Here is a 17821-nt window from a genome sequence, read left to right as displayed (position 1 = left end):
TTTGCTGAAAAATTCAGCATAAATAGAAGTTCTTCCACCAGATTTTTTACCCTTTTAAGGGAAATATCTGACAGCTATTTTGTGAGACTGCAGAAACATTCCTACAAGACATCTGTCAAAACCATTTGTCCTATCCCCAAGGCAAAAGCATCTAAAAATTAGAGCTGCCTTGTAATTAGGCATTACTGAGTAAACACCTAAATGTTTACTTGACTGTGGTGCTGTTTCCTGTATGAATGTATTTCAGTTAAGACAAAAAAAAAAAAAAAAAAAAAGCAAGTAGAAAAATAAACACAAGTGTTCCATCTTTAAGTGTTTGCTACAAAATGACTTCAGGACCAATGTCAGAGCCGTTGACCATATGCCTCTGATCCGGCTCCCAAAAAGGACCTCGCTTTCGTGTTGGTGAAGAAAGGGAGGCAAAAAGAGCAGAATAAAAACCTACATCAATTTTGTAAAGAGAAACAGTGATCGTCTTTCAAGATAAGGAAGTATTGCTTGGGGAAACAAAGCTGACAGCCACATGTCTGAAGACACTGGTCTTCAGATGAATAATCAGTTTAGCTTGCTTTAAACACCACCTTTTCTTTGATAGCAGACAAATTTAAAATACTTTCTATGAATATTTCACTCACTGTGAAAATGAATAATGCTTTGTTTTTTTCACTGTCTTATTTAGCATAGCACATATTTGAACCCTGTAAGTAGTATTGTGCAAATACAGCTCCCACAGGGTACAGTTGCCCAAGTTCTTGTTTAGATGGAGACTAATTGCAGAATTCCAGCCTGTGGTAGGAATGTCTGAACAGGTCTCAGATCAGAGAGGGAACTAAGGCACAGACAGATAGACAAGTATACAGTAAACATGAATTTCATTACAGGCTCCAACAGTTTCTTCTCCAGTGAGTCAACAGATAATGTCTTACTTTGACTTGCTTGAAGTTTGTTAGATTAATTTTTATGCTCACAGATCAATTTCATGACTTGAGCAAACCTATGCAGGAAAAGATGCATAATACATCCCTACTGTCAAGTCAGCTTTGACTTGACAGTAGTCCAACTTTCAGGACTTCTATTTATCCATTTCTCAACTAAAAAGGTCTTTCTTCAGGTGGGAGAAATCAGTTTTAAACATTCTCAAGCTACCTGGTAATCCTGATATTTGGGCACGTGAAAAAGAGAGCATTCTTAAAGAAAGTAAATCAATCATCTAGTCTCCAAAACACACAACTAGTACACTATTATTAAACATATTATTAAACATGTAATTACACGTTCTCCTACTTTGAAAAATACCTTGAAAACAGCATTGTCAGATTACACGTTTCTTCTCATTTCACAGATTTTTGTTCCCACACCATCTACTATGAGGACTGAAGAAGCAAAGCCAACTTTATTTTTTTTTTCTAGCATTATAAGGGCTCTGTAAAGCCCTGTCTGACTTGAATTCAGACATACAAAACACAAGTGAGAATATTTTCAGTATTTCAGCATTCTGTTTCATTGGTTCTTAAATTCTCATTTCTCTCACGAGAAGAACTCGTAACACTTACTCTCTAAATCAGATATGATGAGATTGTCATGAAGCTTCACAGCACGATGCTGCTCTACTTCATCCTCCAACTCAAAGATAGTTTCTTTCATGTCACTTCTCTCAGTCTCTTTTTCATCTAGTTCTGTCCGAAGTTTTTCTAGAGTCACATTAAGATCCTCAATTTGTTTTTTGGCTTCTTCTTGGAACACTCTATATTCATCTTCGACCTGAAAAAGAAATACCACATGTCATAACTAAATAGATTGCATTTTAAAACACACTTAATTTTGTAATTAGCATACTTATGGTTGGAAAAAAAAAAAAAAGTCCACTCTTTTGTGCATCAGTTTTAGTGCTTGTTGGATATGAGAATTTGTTTTATTAACCTAGTAGCAAGTTTCACATTTGTGTGTATGTGTGAGTTGAAGTACTTCCAAGAGGAGTGTTAGAAGCCACTGATCTGCTTAATTAAAAACCAAAAAAACAACACACAGGGAAAGGTAGTAGACCTCTTTTCAGAAGCAGCAAGACCGTTTTACCCTGCCTCATGAAACTACAACTTAAATAACAAGCTGAGATCAGAGTCTCTAACATTCACTCCCATGCCCAACAGCAAAAATTAGGGTCATGCCTTTGGGCAGGTCAACACAGGCAGCAATTTTAATCCACAAAATGCCCTACTTTAAATCACCTGTTTGGGTATTTATTTTAATAGCACTACCCAAGTTTAATTATTAAAATTTTATTCTATTTTTTTAAATCTCAAATTAAGGTTGATTCTAACCAGCTGTTGATCATCTTGAGTAACATGTTGATCTGCAACTAACACAAAGCTCAGACATTAAACAAACTTTCTCATCAGGAAGATATACCTTCAAATGCATAAGCAATACATTTGCTAGATAAAATGAGTTTCATTTAAATCCAAATAGCTGCTCTAGGACTCAAACATTTTCATCCAGAACACAATTAACACACAAGCTGTTCCTGGACGGATGATTATCAAAAACCTTTATATATTTGCCATACTTAAGGATCAGTTAAAAATGTATGTATTTTTTTTCTCCAATTAAAACTAAAACCTTTATTTAGTAAATTAAGGTATTTCACCAAATGTAATTTTCTCCCTCAATTAGTCATTTCTCCATCAGACAACACTTCTCTGCCTTAGTTTATTCTAAGTTAATTGAACCAACCTGAATAAGCTGAAACATTAAAATATTCTCTCTACACCGGTGAAAGGCTCTACAAGTCATCAATAGCTGGGTTATCACCTCAAAGCTTTACTCCAGGCACCCTCTCAGTGACATTCACCAGTTTGGCACCAACTCCTTGAAACTCTTGCAAAAAGCATACGATTTACATGTAAGCACAAAATTCAAGCAGTATTTAAGATAACGTACAAGTTTGACCCTGGACATAAGTATTGGTGTTTAAATACAGGTATTTTAAAAAGTAACCAAGCAGTTATGCTGCGTCTGAATGCACCAGTGCACCTGTTTTTGTTTTGTTTTGTTTTTTAAAAAAAGCCTACAGCATTTTTATAATAAAAGTTAAGAAAGTCACTAATCCTAACCATACCATAATCTGATTAACCTTGTCACTAATCCTTTACTTCTGAAGGAATTACAATGTTCAACACTAATAGTCATGATATACGGGTGATGTTAAAACACAGGATGTAAACCCTACCTTAGCAATGGCATCTTGCAACCGGTTGGCATCATTGCGAGTGTGTGCCAGCTCTTCTTGCAGGCTGCTGGCCAATGTCTCTGCTTTTTCTTTATCCAGCCTGACACTCTCCAGCAAATCTTGTATATCTGATTTATCTCCAGAGTTGTGTATAGAATACAGCTCAGCCACTTTCTGCTTTTCATGCTCTAACTGAGCTTTCAGCCTGTTCATCTCAATCTGGTCACTGGCTACTGTGGCTTTGTACTCCTCTAAGGTAGATGCTATTGCAGTTTTGCTTTTCTGCTCTGACTCAATGATCCGTTCCATGTGGTGATTTCGTTCTTTTAATGCCCCTATCATTTCTTGGGCCTCCTTGTTGTCTTGTTCTGCCATCTTCAACGTGTTGCTCAAGTGCTGCTGAACACCTAGCAGCTGCTCTCGCTCAAAGCGCGCGTTCTCTGCGAGGTCCATGTAACGCTGCTCTAACTCCATGTAGCGACCGCTTTTCATATCTTCATCGATTACATATGAAATATGGTGTTCATCTAAAAGAGACCGAAAATACTCAATCTGACGGCTGAAGTGTTCTAACTTGTCGCTTTGCTGGCACAAAGATTCCATGAGGATTACTTTTTCCTCTCCCAGTCTTTCATTCTCACTGTTTAGCTCCTGTGTTATTTGTTGCAAATCTGCAAGCTCTTGAAGCGTGGCTTGGAGCTCTTCAGCTGTACTGTGTTGGTTCTCTTCCATCTGATGTATCCGTTCTGTCAGACAAGCTACAGACACTTCACTCGCATTGCCACTGCTTCCTTTCCTAGATCTTTCTATGCTTGGTACACCTTCTGACTCCGAAGATGATGGAGCATCTAAGGCATCATCGCTTGATGTCAGTGGCTGATAAACTTCACTGCACTCACTGTCTAAATTATCCATGGAGTTACTATGTTGATTGTCCATCAAAGTGTTTTCATCCTGACTCAACAGGTCTTCCATTGATCCAGGGGCAGAACCTTCCACTGAAGACGTCAGAGTGCCACCGCCATCACTGTGGTTGCCAGCTGTAATCTCAGGACTCAAAGACTGATAGCCAAAGAGTTTCTCAGAGTTGTCCAGCCTTTGTTCCAAAGAAAAGCCTAATGCATTCAGTCTGTCTTTTAACATTCGATTCTCATTCTTCAGCTGGTTGAGCTCTTCTCGGATGGCAGTGTTTTGTTCCTGTAACTGTAGCAACGTAGACTCTACATCAGTTGGCTGATGGACAACAATGGCCTCTTTTTCTTCAGATTTTTCATCACCTTCAACTTGATCTTCATTAAGTCCCAGCTGGGCACGCATGTCCCTTAGTTCATTCCTCAGGTGCAAGATTTCCACATCTTTAGTTTTTGCTAACGTCAGAAGATCATTCACCTTTGCTTCCAATGCAGCTTTGTCACTGATTTGATTGTCTGATTTGGACTTACTCATTCGAATATCCGATTCTGGATTGGTGCGACTACGGGAACGTTTTGCCAGTACCGTATCATTGGTCCCCTGTCCAGTCAAAGGTAGCTTTTTACTCTGGCTTAAACGGGAACGATCACGTATCCTCTCTCTAGAAGAGCTTGATTCTTTATTTCCAGATGAAGTGCTACGCTTAGTTGTGGAACTTGTACCTGTGTATTTTTTGAAAGTTAGGAACATTTATTTAAAATGCAGCACTGTAACATAAGACTTGTGTATTTTGTACCAGCTCTACAGTGGCTGTTTTTTTAAATCATGCTGGCAAACACACTCCATATAAAATAAATTTACAGTTAACATTTAAATAATCTTTCTTATGAATCAATGGAGTTATCTTTTAATTGATGCATGCTTTTCCAGTTGCTGTATTTTACCAGTATTTTGAAAATGAGTCAGATCTTAGTTTAACTGTTAAGAGTTGCTAGGCTTTTTGTTTCCAAAAGTTTCTGACAAATTGTACAAAAAATACAGCAGTGCTATTCCTGAAAGTTCAATTTTTTCTGTTTTCAGTAAATTTGAATGCAAGCTTTTAAGAGATGAATTGTGTACTGTGATTCCCCAAATTAAATGACTTTTTTTTTTTTTTATGTTCATCACATTTCATACAGACAAGGATGAATTACTGTTACTTTATTTCCAGATGATTTATAGCTTTGCAAGCATTATTGAATTCAAAACACAGCAACAGAAAGCAAGACATATTTCCATCGGTAACTGGTAACATACTAAATAACTGCACATTTCTGAACAGTTTATCAAAGATCTCTATTTTTATAATACAATAAAGAATGTTCAAAACATTGACTGTAACAAGCAATCATATCTTCAAATTCTAATGCTTGTGCCATGGATTATTTTTTTTTTTTTTTTACACAAATTAAACTATAATTCTTTAGATTAATTACATTACCTGGTATTATATAGTTGTTACATAATCAGCACTAAAAAAATTAAAAGAAGCAGCCTCCAAAGAGGCAATTACAATATTACAAAACAGGAAAAAAGAGGATCAAAGCCAAAGCAGAGAAGGTATTTGATTTGACCACAGCCTTACCAACTACTTCATAAGGCAATCTGGATCCACACTACACAGCAGGAAAATAAAAATGCCCCCAACTACTGTCTTTAAGGATCAATATATCCATTTACCTGCAACTGTTTTAGGCTTATTTTCCAGACTGTTCATGGTTGTCCCTGCAGCTGAAGACACTGTTGATACACAAGTGCTCTTCTTTGCCTTGACACCATTGGTCATTGTCACTCCACCGCCACCAGCCATCCCTGCTAAGAGGTCATCGTTACTCTTAGTCTGAAAGAAAGGCAAGATGTGGCTTTAAGACAGCTGGCAGAGAAGTCTGCATAGCCAACATTTCTCCTGGTAAAGATTCCGTAAGTTTAACAAGTACATATTTGACTAGTCCTGTGTCTAGTCAAGTATGGTGAAGTGTAGATGCACTGCACAGTGCACAGGAAGGGAGCTGAAATTTAACTTCAGCTACTTACATGTGATTGACAATAGAAACTGCCTCCCCTCTCCCAGACAGAGGGAATGATTAATGTTTTAATACCAAGGTGAAAAAAACAATAATGAAATCACAGTAATAACGCAGCCTAACACTTCTGAATTTCGACTGAAAGGTTCCTTAATTATAAAAATTAACACTATTTTTACACAATTAAACCAGCAAATACCAGGAAGTAACCATAATATCCTTCAAGAGAATATGATCAAGCATCTTCTGGTGGACAAGTTCACAACAAAAAACAAACCAAACAACAGAAATCAATCCAAGATGAATAAAATACCATTTTTAGCTCAAAATGCTAACCTACAAACCACCAGAGAGGGGAGGGGACGGGAAGGGCCGCCCTCACCACATATCCTTTGCCTTGTTTTCATGCTCCTTACTAGGCACTCTTAGAGACAGGATGTTTGGCTGATGAACTTTTTGTCTGACCTCCCAACATCATTCCTGAAACTACTGTTAGCCACAAACGCTGCCTGGAATGTGACAAGAGTAAGCAAAGGGACCTCAAGAGCCAGATTCCCAAACAGCAAACACATCTTTCACCATAAAGCAAACTAAAAACTCTAAGTTCCTAAGTATGAATTGGCAGACTGTACCACTCTTTAAAATGCAATTTGTTAAATGGAGAAACAATCTAAATATGCTAAACATTCTTCTCATTATAAGGACAAAAAAGTTAAAAGAAAGCACCTGTGTTAGAAGTATTCCCTGAGTGACTGCATTATTCAGCTGGATAAAACATTTGAAGTCTCAGAGCCCAACTAAAAAGTAGTGCTCAGGACCTAACCAGTTGCTTTACATAATGGCTTACAAATTCTGCAGGCTTGTAATATAAATATGTATGTAAGCTAGAAGTTAAAGACTATATGCCAGACATGATTTTATACATTAACAAAGAAGTTACACGGATAAAACCAATGTTGCCTCTCTTACCATTCTATAGCTTTTTACAGCTGAGTTACAGCTGGGGATTTGAGAACAGTTAGCAACATTGATAACAGCGATGTGCAAAGGTCATGGATGGGATCTGTGCCATTTACAACGAGCAGCTGCAAAACAAAAGGGAGCTGGGGAAGATAATGTATTTGTTCTGCATGCAGTCATTAGAAATGCAGATAATCATCAGGCAGAAGCAGGTATCAGTAAGGGTAAAATCTGCTAGGACAAAGGTGTTTTTATTAAATCATGTAGGACGCGGTACAGCCCTCTGAAGTGGATCATGAAAGGCTGGAGGAAAACCTATCACTCCAAAACTGTATTTTGATGTGCATTTAAAATCCCTTTCTGCTACAAAAGAGCCACTGTTGTGCCATTCTGCTTTTCTCCTCGCACTGCCACACGGTGCTGTGTAAGCCAAAGCCTTTCCAAAGGGTTCCCTCCTCCCAGGAGCCCAATCGCTGCCTGATCCACGAGCTTGCAGCCTGCAGACTGGCAGCTTGAGGTCAGGAGGATGGAGCTGCGGCAGGGCTACCAGGTCGGAAAGCTCTGTGGGCAACAGGGGGGAGCAAACAAACTCACCAGCTGGCAATCCCGTAACCTGTAATCCAATCAGACGTATCTAATCTAAACTTCATTTTCTGGGCGTGGGGACAGGAAGAAAACCATTTTCTGATGCAACTATCACCTGGAACAGCGCATTACAGAAAGACATAGATCGGTGCCTTTTCTAATTTGCTACTGACTCTGACATCAGTTGGCAAACAAGAGAGTTCAGGTGATGAGCTGTCAGACTTTTTACCTTGTTAAAACAGTGGGGAAATTAGATTAAGGCTTTAGACACTTAGAGTACATGTTATCAAGCCAAATAGGTCAAGATGTGACTCAGCTTGAAGAAAGAAAACAGTACATAAAACACACACTTTGTGACATTAGTCACCTCCAGTCCTTGCTGAGCAAAGGGCTTTAAGACAACCCTTCTTATTCTGCCTTACACATACCCCATTTCTAGTCTAGGTTGGAAGGCACAGCCTCCTCCGCAGCCAGTTAGTAAACAGTTTCTCAAACCTGTAACACTACACTCTTGGCAGAGAAAACTCTTTAGCAAAGCTCTGGAAAACTTACAAACCAGCAGCTCTCTTCTGTACGCTCATAAGAGCAACTGTGCTTGACTTTAAAAACCGAAGTATTTTTATAGTATTTTTATTGGAACGGAAATCAATGTCACATGTTTATCAAATAGTTTATTCTTGATGAAGAACAACTTCTCCCATTTACGAAAAACGTTGCAATCCTACTTAGCAATAAAAACCCTTCTTTAAAAATCTAAAAAATCAGAAGCTATAATTAGAAGTGCTCATCTAGACCTATGCTGATTTTCTACGTAAAAATAAATCCCTTATAATTATAAAATTTATATACCATGTTTCCCCACAACTTTATTCTTTTAATACAATGAAACTTGAATGGTCACCTCTATTAATTCATTTGATGTTAGTTTCTCAACATGTATATGCTATTTACTGCACCTCATTCAAATCCCATATATACATGTATATGTATATAAATGCTCCTACGTGGGATTTTCTTTGATGCTCACTGTCGCTGTATTTGAGGGCTTCAAACAGTAAACTTCACAACAATCTGTAATTAAGTTACTGCATTTTTCAAATAGAATACTGAAGCCTAGACAGAGGAATACTGAAAACACATTCTAATTTTTAATATTCAAATGTTAGTGTCCAAACCCTGACTCCTCAGGGACACTGGATTTTGCAGTTCATTTGCATGAAGTACAGCGGCTGTCTAATTAGTTGTATTAGCATGATCACAAGCTCATTAGCTAAAAAAGCCTAAAAATACTGATCTTAAAAGGAAAAACACACTGGTATTTGCCCAAAATATTTTCTAACAGATTAAAAACTAGAAATGGCTGGCAGTTAACCTTCTGCTGTAATGGCACGTGTGGGGAGATGAGGAGGTGCTGAACATCTACCAAAGTCTTAGGCAAACCAAGACTGACTGCAACAAGCTTCTGAAATAGTTCCTTGATATATAACCAGGCATTAATACGTATACAGGCATTGCAAAGCAGACAGACCAACCCCTGGAACAGCATTCAGCTGTACAGAAGGGTAGGTCTCACACTTTCTTCCTGGACACACTGTCCAAATACTCTGGAAACTCCCCAGAAAAGGACAAATCTGTGGAACAACTCAAAGCTAAAAGGTCCCCCCACAGCTAAACACCTGCCTACGGATGAATCATGAAGGAGACAGAAAAAAAAACCATGCTGTAATTAGAAAGTCATTTTTGATTGCACAGCATTATTACTGACTGAATTGAAGGTTGGGATAGTATTGTACCCATCTATTTCTATTTCTTAACAGCTACAGCTGCCTTTCATTCAATAACCAGTTTTTGTGCATCTCTATGCACACTTACTCTGAGGACTGAATTAAGTTACTAATTATCTACTACCAGCCATGCTTTTCCCCCCTCCCCAGGATATTAAATGGAATTTATAAAACACACACTAACTCATCATGTCTAAGAGAAGATCCTAAAAGCTTCTGTAAGGAAAACAGTATGCCAAAAGCTTCATTGACAAGGTCAAATATTGAACTATGCGAAAAATTATTTTAAAAATAATACAACTGGTTATTGACATTTCTTTCAAGCCAGGAGTTATACATGTGATTTGACAGTATCTATAAGCCCCAAAACATAAGCAATTAACTTTGTTGTGTAAGTACAGAACACTCAAAGGAGATAAAGTCGTCATTAAGTCACACAGCTGGCACAACAGCAGCTTGACAAGTAAAAGACATCCAACTGTATGAGTAAGCCTGGCTGTAACACAAAGCAGAGATAAGTCTTAGTAATTACGGGAAAATGTTTTATTGTACCTCAAACATACAATAGTCATAAATTCTAATCCAACATCCAAGCATTGCCAGAAGTGTTACTAATATAAGAAGTGAAATTGTGAAAGCATACTGGGTCAAATTTCTGTAGTGTTAGATCATCCTCCTCCTTTACCTCACCGAGAGGTATCACATAAAAAACTCGATAAGTACACTACAAAGTATCTTTGCTTCCGTATTCTCTGGGAGGTTTCTAGAAATGCAAAACAAGTAGCATCAACAACCATCAAAAGATGTATTCAAGTTAAGCTAAATTGGATGGCAGGGGCAGAAGGGGGACTCAGGGAGAAAAATCTAGCCAAAACCTGGCTTGCAAGTTCATCAGAAGCAATATTAACCACCATTAACCATAACACAGCAGCAAGACTGTAAGAAAGGGACACACCTTTTGACTTTGGTAACTCTGCATAGCTATTACAGAGAGACCTCAACTATTACCACTTCTTTAATTCTAGGTCTTGCCAGTTATTTAAATGGCCTATCTGCCTTCCTGTAGCTGACGGAGGCTCCAACCCCAGCTGCAGACAGCAGCCCTTCTGCTCGTCCTGTTCTCTTGCTCCAGGGCAGCAGAACTGCCACAGCTCTGTGCACTGGGCTGCAGAACATCAGGAGGAGGTGAGTTCAGCCACGTTTCCCTACCAGGCAGGCTCATAACATCATCCAACCCAGCAGAGTGTGCTCCCATTAAAAAAAAATAATAAAAATAAATAAATAAAAATAAAAAAGCACATCTTGGTATGTCTTATTTTATTTGGTTGTTGAAATCCATATGCTCCTAAATCCACTGCCCTGTTTTGGTAATACAAGAGAAAACCCCTACCTTTGAACCTGTTCTAGGAGCAAGAACCAACTTGTGCAAATTGAGCCCAAGCAATACTTCACACAAAGAAAGCCCAAAACAGCTAGAAGAATGCAGCTGCGCTGACCTGACACGGATCACCGAAGTCAAGAAGTTTCTCATTTTAAATACCTCATTAGTTCTTTTTTCAGAATTAGTACATAGCTCTTATCAAATCCCATTAGTCGCTGACACACTATTCAAGCATAACGCATGACACCACTAATAACACTCATCTGGATGCAACTTCCACGCTGCTCCTTTTGCAGAACTACTAAGTTCTGCAAAGTACATTGCTTTCCATCATCGTATCACACATTGCAATGTGAAAAATACAGCACCAACGCCACACAAGATCCTATCACCCTGCCCAGTGCTGTGTAGCTAGCCAAATTCCCTCCAGTTATCTGTGTAACAAATCTCTAGCCTAAGTTGCACTAAGGACATGCCTTAAAATTCTACTCTTAACTTTTTATCATCAAAACTACAAATTATCAGATTGTTCTATTAGTTGTTACCTTCAAAAGGGAAGCTGATGTCCCGGTTTTGGAGAGTTTTGTTACTGCAGACAGTGAGGAGCCGTTCTCTGGTTTGTTTTTTTCAGTTGTTTGAGTTTTATTTACTCCAGGCACTTTGGGCACTGAGCCAACACTCCTGCTTGCTTTCTTCATTCTGGGCTGTCTGTTTATGATGCATTTACAAACAAATCTGCAAACAGAAAGAAGTGTTAAATATAAAACACATACAAAATGCAACATAGTTTTATAACACTAAGTTCAGAATAGCAGCAAGGGCCACAAACTAGAGCCAAACAGCATATATATGTGACTGACCAACTTTTTTTTAATTATTATTATTTATTGTTGCTGTGGGGTTTTTTGCCTTTTTAAAAAAGGATCTTTTTTGAAATTTCATTTTTTTCCAGTTCTCTTTCCACAAATGGCACTGAACCAAGGATATTTTATAAGTGACCCATGTTACTAAGTTCACTCGTTAGCTAGCAAAAGAAAGGCTTATTAGGGCTGCAATGTTTCTTATTTCTGACTGTGGGAAAGAAAATACCGTGGGAGCATTCAGGCAACAGACTGACTACCATCAGCACTGGATCTGAGAAAAGATTACCAGCAGCTTGATAACTGAAGTACTGAGAGAGTACCAGCAGTTGCAGAGTAAGGTGTTAACATAAAAATTAGAAGATGAAAAACTCAGATTCCCTGAAATCAGTTCTTATGAGAACTCATGTTAATAAACACATGGGAGTTCATCTGTATTAAATTTTGAAATCAAGACTATTCAGACGATTATGAGGACTATCTCCGAGAAGAAACCAGAAGGAACCCAGCATAGTCTGCAGTCAGGACACTTGCGTGCCTTTCCCCCTTGCCTTCAAGTGCTGTGCAGCAGCAGACAACTGTCAATGCCGGCATTCCAGCCATGACGAAATAAACTGAAGCACCAAAACCAAAGCTGACTTTACACAAACTTGGAGCAGCTGCAGCAGACACAAACAGGGCCGTTGTCCCAAGAATTGCTAGCTCCAGAAGGCAGCCGAAAGAAGGGCAGAGGAGCTGGCAGCCATAGCTTGAAGCACAAACTACCTAAAGGGCTGGCCACATCGGGCTCTTCTTCCCTCTTGCAAGAGTGGGACAGCTGGCACCTGCCTTCATCTCCCCACAATCAGAAGGCAGAGGATGGAAGATTAAGAGAGGAAACTTCCACTCCCCTTGCAGTCTGACAGACCCTGAATGGAAGCAAGTGATCCAGTTTCTCTGAGCCCCATATGCTGTGGCTGATTAGAAACACAAAACACATCTAGCTCTTGCCATCTCTTAAAAAGTGAAGCATTTCGAAGGCATGAAAACCAGCCTGATGACTGAGTGCAGGAGAAGTGCTCCACAAACGCGGTGATCAGGACTAATTCATTATGCTAAGATAATTACACCGCACACACTCCTCCCTCCCCAGCACCACCTCAGCTGCACACAAGCATATTTAAAGCCTGACTTTTCTCAAAGTCAGTAAAACTCCAGCTTTGCATCTTCAGACCCCTACGTGCCACTAGCGCAACAAGAAGTCTCATTTTAAGGCACTGAAAATATTTGTTTATAGCTTCCAGACTCCTTTTAGCTCTGAAAGCTGGCATGAACCGACACAGAAGACTTTGTCTGCTGCTGTAATTTCATCATCAGAATGTCAAAAATGCACCAGTCCTGCCATCCTGCTACTGGTAACCAGCACGCCTTCGCAGAAGATTAAATAACACAGATTAATGGAAATTAGACACTCAAAAAAAAAAAGCACCGCTATACACAAGTATTTCTGCAGAAGCTAATATTTATAGGTAAGTTGCATTACAAATGGAAGTTGCACTTACATTTCTTGCCTTTTTCACGTTTAAGAGTAAAAAACTTACATGTGCTTTTGATCTTATTCAACTGAGAATTAGAACTGGAAAGACCAAAGAGGGTGGCGAGCTCAGTAAAACTGGCACCATCACTAACAATGGGGGATAGTTTTAATGCTCTACAGACTACATTAAAAAAGTAATAATAAGTTGCCCATAGCACACTTGAGAAATAACTGAAAAAAAGTCAGTGCACAGTTTGTTGCAAAGCTGACTGCACTTAAAAAAAAAAAAGTTACTTCAAAGAAAAAAACCTGCACAGAGGCAGGAAATCAGAGCCCTCGCTTTCAGGCAGCTCTGAGAGCTGGCTGAGCAGTGCCGCAGCAGGGGGGGCACTCAGATGGGTCACAGGGCAGCCTGGGCTGGTAGGGACCTGCCACGGGCAGGGCTGCGACCCACTAGGTCAGTGGCATCCAGTGGTTTCACTCCCAGCACCTCGTGGTGTCACCCAGAGCAAAGTGATTTAAATATGTGAAACTGAACAAAGTAACTAAGCGTAATCCTAATGTTTCACCACAGTATTAACATAGCCATTAAATATCCCAAATTCTGACACTGGAAAAGACTTCTTGTGATCGCTGAAACTCAAACTTGGAAGACACTAGAGGACAAGGAGGGTCTGTACCACTGCCCCTGTGTTTCTGCCAGGGAACTGAGCCCCTATAGTTACTTTCTTACTGAAAGATGACTTTTTTACAGTTATTGAACTATAATTACAAAGACTGAAGTGAGTCCAGACCCTCATCCTAAAACAGGGACAAGGCATCAATTAGCATGACAGATTCTAAAAGCATTTGCTAACTCAGGCTTCTAAGTGAACGTGTGACCTCCTGGTGCAAACTTCTCCCATCCCTCCTTCTCCAGGAAGGAAAAAAAGGTCAGGGTTTCATAACTGAAAGCAGAAGACACCAATATTGTTGGATTGTAAAGGAAGGTAAGCCCTACTTCACCCCGTTTCTCAAAAGCCTTAAGCAGCATTGCAGACGAAGACTACCTTCACGCTCCCAAAGAAGAAAGCATTCTTTGGAAAGCACAGCATTAAGAACCAGCAGCAGATTTGGCTGTCAGCACAGAGCAGTTGTCTCTGCCCAACGCTACATTTAAAATAAGAAATAAAACGCTCACTAGCCAACTCAAATTTTCTGAAGATTACTACACAATGCTAATAATTCAGATCAGAGCTAAAACATTATTTTGCTGTTGTTTTAAAGAGCCAGTACTGCATACAGACCTGTAGCTTGTAACATGCCCTAGGGAGAGAGGAGAGACTTCCTTTGCCATTACACACACACCCTCCCACCCCTAAAAAACAAACACACAACCACCACCACCCAGAAAACAGAACACAGGAGAAGTTTAAGACTAGAAAGCTGCAGTAGCATTAAGACCTGCATCTCCACGGGAGTTCTGAGACTTGGAGGAGCGCACCTCACCGCACCGCTAAGCGAAACGCCGATCCGTCAGCAGACACGAGGCGTTTCTGTGACACATTTGATTAACACTGCCATTACAATACTGATTACAGAATTAATCAGGCTGGAAAAGAGCCAAAACAAGCCCGAACTATCAGATAGAAAGACTGCATTCCTGAGCTGCAGTGTAACCGTTGCCTCTAACCTGTATCCTTTCCCGGAGGTCTCTCTCTCCACAGCACACATCGCAGGGCGAACGGCAGCCGGGCTGGCTCAGGAACATGCTCCCATCGCTCTGGTGAGGCACGGGAAAGCAGCCCTACGTTTTATACCCACAGCAGCACAGCTCCATAAATAATAATTTGAAAGTGTTTTGCCCAATGGCACGGCTCTGCTCTTCCCTGTAAGCTGATCTGAGGCAGCCTCCCCGGCGACGCCACGCGCTGTCGGGGTTACTCTTACGCACGCCCGGGGTTTTCAGCAACCCCAGTGCTGGAGGTGGTGGCAGGGGTGATTTCTTCCTTGGGATCATTTCAACCTCATCCATTATTTAATAAGCTTATTTATGCAAATCTCGCTGTCACAAAGATAAGGCTTAATTACAACAGAAAAATAAGTTTCCTGTGCCTGTAAGGTGAGAGAGCATTAAGCAGCACCAGCCTCTTGCCACTCACTGAAAATGCTTCATCAAAAGGCATCAAGCAGTTTTATCTATTAAAAAAATCTGGTTTACTGAGAAATAATAATAAGTCAAATATTCTCAGAATCTCCTTCCAGAATTGCATAAAACTACGGACAAGTGATCCAAAGGTTTGAGGACAACAAGCCTTTTTGGAAAAAATTAAGAAAACAGATATCCAAAACCTAGAGGAAAATACGTCTCTGCAAACCCAAGAGCAGTGCGCTCAGTATATTCACTCTCTATTTGTACAAATTCTTTGGTTTTGATATATTTAGGCTGACAACTTTTGCCCAAATAATTAGGGAATGACATTTTTAGGCCAATTCCACAGTCCCAAAAGGCAGAAACGTGAAGAAAAGATTATGCAATATAAACCTTTCAGCCTCCTGTAAAATACAGATTCAGAATTTCTTCAAGTCTCCTCAGGCAAGAAAGCACAATCGCCAGCAATTCAATGCCTGGACCATGAAATAAGCTACGCACCACGAGGCAGAGTTTGCTGCATTCATAAGGTCCCCAGCTCCAAGTCAGCCTGCAAGCTGCACACACACACACGCCGCAGCGATGCCTCTTGCTCAACGTTTCCAAAACCAATCTCCTTTAACCGCTGGATTCCACCAGCCCAGAGCAAGCAGTGCGTGTCTTTTACTGCTCAAGCCGGATTTGAGGCTCCATTTCCAAGGAGATGTAAGTTTGCTGATGCTAGGGTTACTTAGGATACTAAAGGTTAAGAGGACACTGCGTGGAATCAGACACGAGACTAAATAAAACCAGCAAGTAAAGTCAGATGATGGTGTCTGCCTCCTGGGGAAGAGCAACCTCAGCTTCGTATAAAAATATGCTCTGAACTGACCAAAACTGCTCAGCAAGACTTTGGTGCTTCGATTCACAGCTTTATGAAAGCATCAGCACAGCGTTTGGGGTAAGCCAAAAGAGTAAAGCAATTCCCAGAATTATTGGGGACGTAGTACAGAGCAAATGTGGCACTCAGCAAATCCACCCCTTGCCTGTCTGCCCACACTTCATTGGTATGTGCAGTTCTGGTCCCCTAACCTCAAAAAAAGGATTTCTTACATACCTGAAGGGACAAAAACAAGATCAAAGGCAAGTAACAGCTCCCATGAGACACCTCTCATGGCGAACATGACAAACGGCACCGAGAAGGCGGACTGGGGCTGGCTGCTGATCATCTCCTCCACTCCTAAAGCTTAGGAACAGCAACTGAAGCAAGAGCTAGGCTCAAACTAAGAGAAACGAGCAGTATTTTCATGCAGAATGAAGGGGTGCTGTGGCTGCAAGCATGAGTGGAAGGGGAGACTGGACAACACAAAGAAGAGAAATCCCCTAATGGATGCTACACAGCCAGAACCCAGAAGGCTCGGAGGGCATTCACACGTCGCCTTGGTGGGAAAGCAGCCAGGGCAGGAGGGAGGACAGAGGGCTTTGGGTTTTTCCTTTCTGCATCCACCCACAGCACCAGGTGGGATGGATCCCTGCTCCTGGGGCGGTTCCTGCAACATTCTTATGCCACAAGGAAAACAGAAAGATGTCAGTGATTTATGGGTGCGACAATTTTGGAGTAACTGCTGTAAGTAGTTATTTAGAGAGGAAACATTTTCCTATTACTTTCTATCTTAAAAATTCAAAAGAGTCTAGAATTTTCCATTACAAGTCATGGAACTGCAAGAAAGAATTCTACCTTTAAGCTGCATTATACGTATCCCTCACTGTTTCCAAGCCGCATTTACTATTGCTATTTTGCTTTTAAACAGAAGGGAGGAAAGAAGAGAGCTTTGGGGAAGAATTGGCTGTGATATACCTCAATCCCTCTGCTCCTTGTTTGGAGAAAACTGTAGGACTTTAACTGCTGTGAGCAATGTGTAACCGTTGCAACGCTTCACATTCCAGACAAGTGACAGGAGCAGCTACAGAAGGACTCCCAGTTTCTGAAGCGTGCTCTAAAACAGCCTTTTCATAACAAAATTAAATAATGAAGTCTTGTTTTCAAGCTCCTACTTTAAACAGACGTTATTTCAAGCCACTGCTGAGGGGAAAAAACTGTTCATCAGCTAAATACAACTGTTTCTTCCCAGTGGTAAAAAATATTCCTGTATTTGAAGGTGGTGGCCTGTGCCCCCCTTACAGCGCAAGCCGTAGGCTTCAGTGGACAGAACATGATAAAGGACAGAAAGAGGGAATATAACAGGTAGAATATCAGTACAATAGTTTTGGCTATGTTGTCATTTTTCAAACCTTTTTGTGAAATTCACACTCGCAACCCAATTTTAAGCTGTGCATGAACTGATGATGCAATAGGCACCTACCTCCTGGAGAGCACTTACACCTGTGTCAGCTGCTAAAGGTATAAACAGGCCTCGCAGAAAC

The 17821-nt window shown here is 40.3% G+C and overlaps 1 protein-coding gene across 3 annotated transcripts in view; it reads right to left on the bottom strand.

Annotated features, from left to right (window-relative positions):
* Positions 1–17821, bottom strand: part of SPECC1L (sperm antigen with calponin homology and coiled-coil domains 1 like) — a 70594-nt gene that overhangs the window by 46232 nt on the left and 6541 nt on the right. For 2 of the 3 annotated variants that reach the window (XM_082773879.1, XM_082773877.1), the window contains exons 2-5: positions 11457–11646; positions 5858–6017; positions 3227–4860; positions 1554–1761 (exon numbers count right to left, since the gene is read on the bottom strand). In XM_082773879.1, the coding sequence (XP_082630005.1) occupies positions 1554–1761; positions 3227–4860; positions 5858–6017; positions 11457–11609 (2155 nt within the window). In that variant the 5' untranslated portion in view covers positions 11610–11646. Of the gene's footprint in view, positions 1–1553; positions 1762–3226; positions 4861–5857; positions 6018–11456; positions 11647–17821 lie in introns of those variants that run through there. The other variant, XM_082773878.1, reaches the window with a different exon arrangement.

This window comes from Aythya marila (assembly GCF_965140915.1).
Source record: "Aythya marila genome assembly, chromosome: 17".
NCBI lineage: Eukaryota > Metazoa > Chordata > Aves > Anseriformes > Anatidae > Aythya > Aythya marila.
This window is presented reverse-complemented; position numbering and strand designations above follow the sequence as displayed.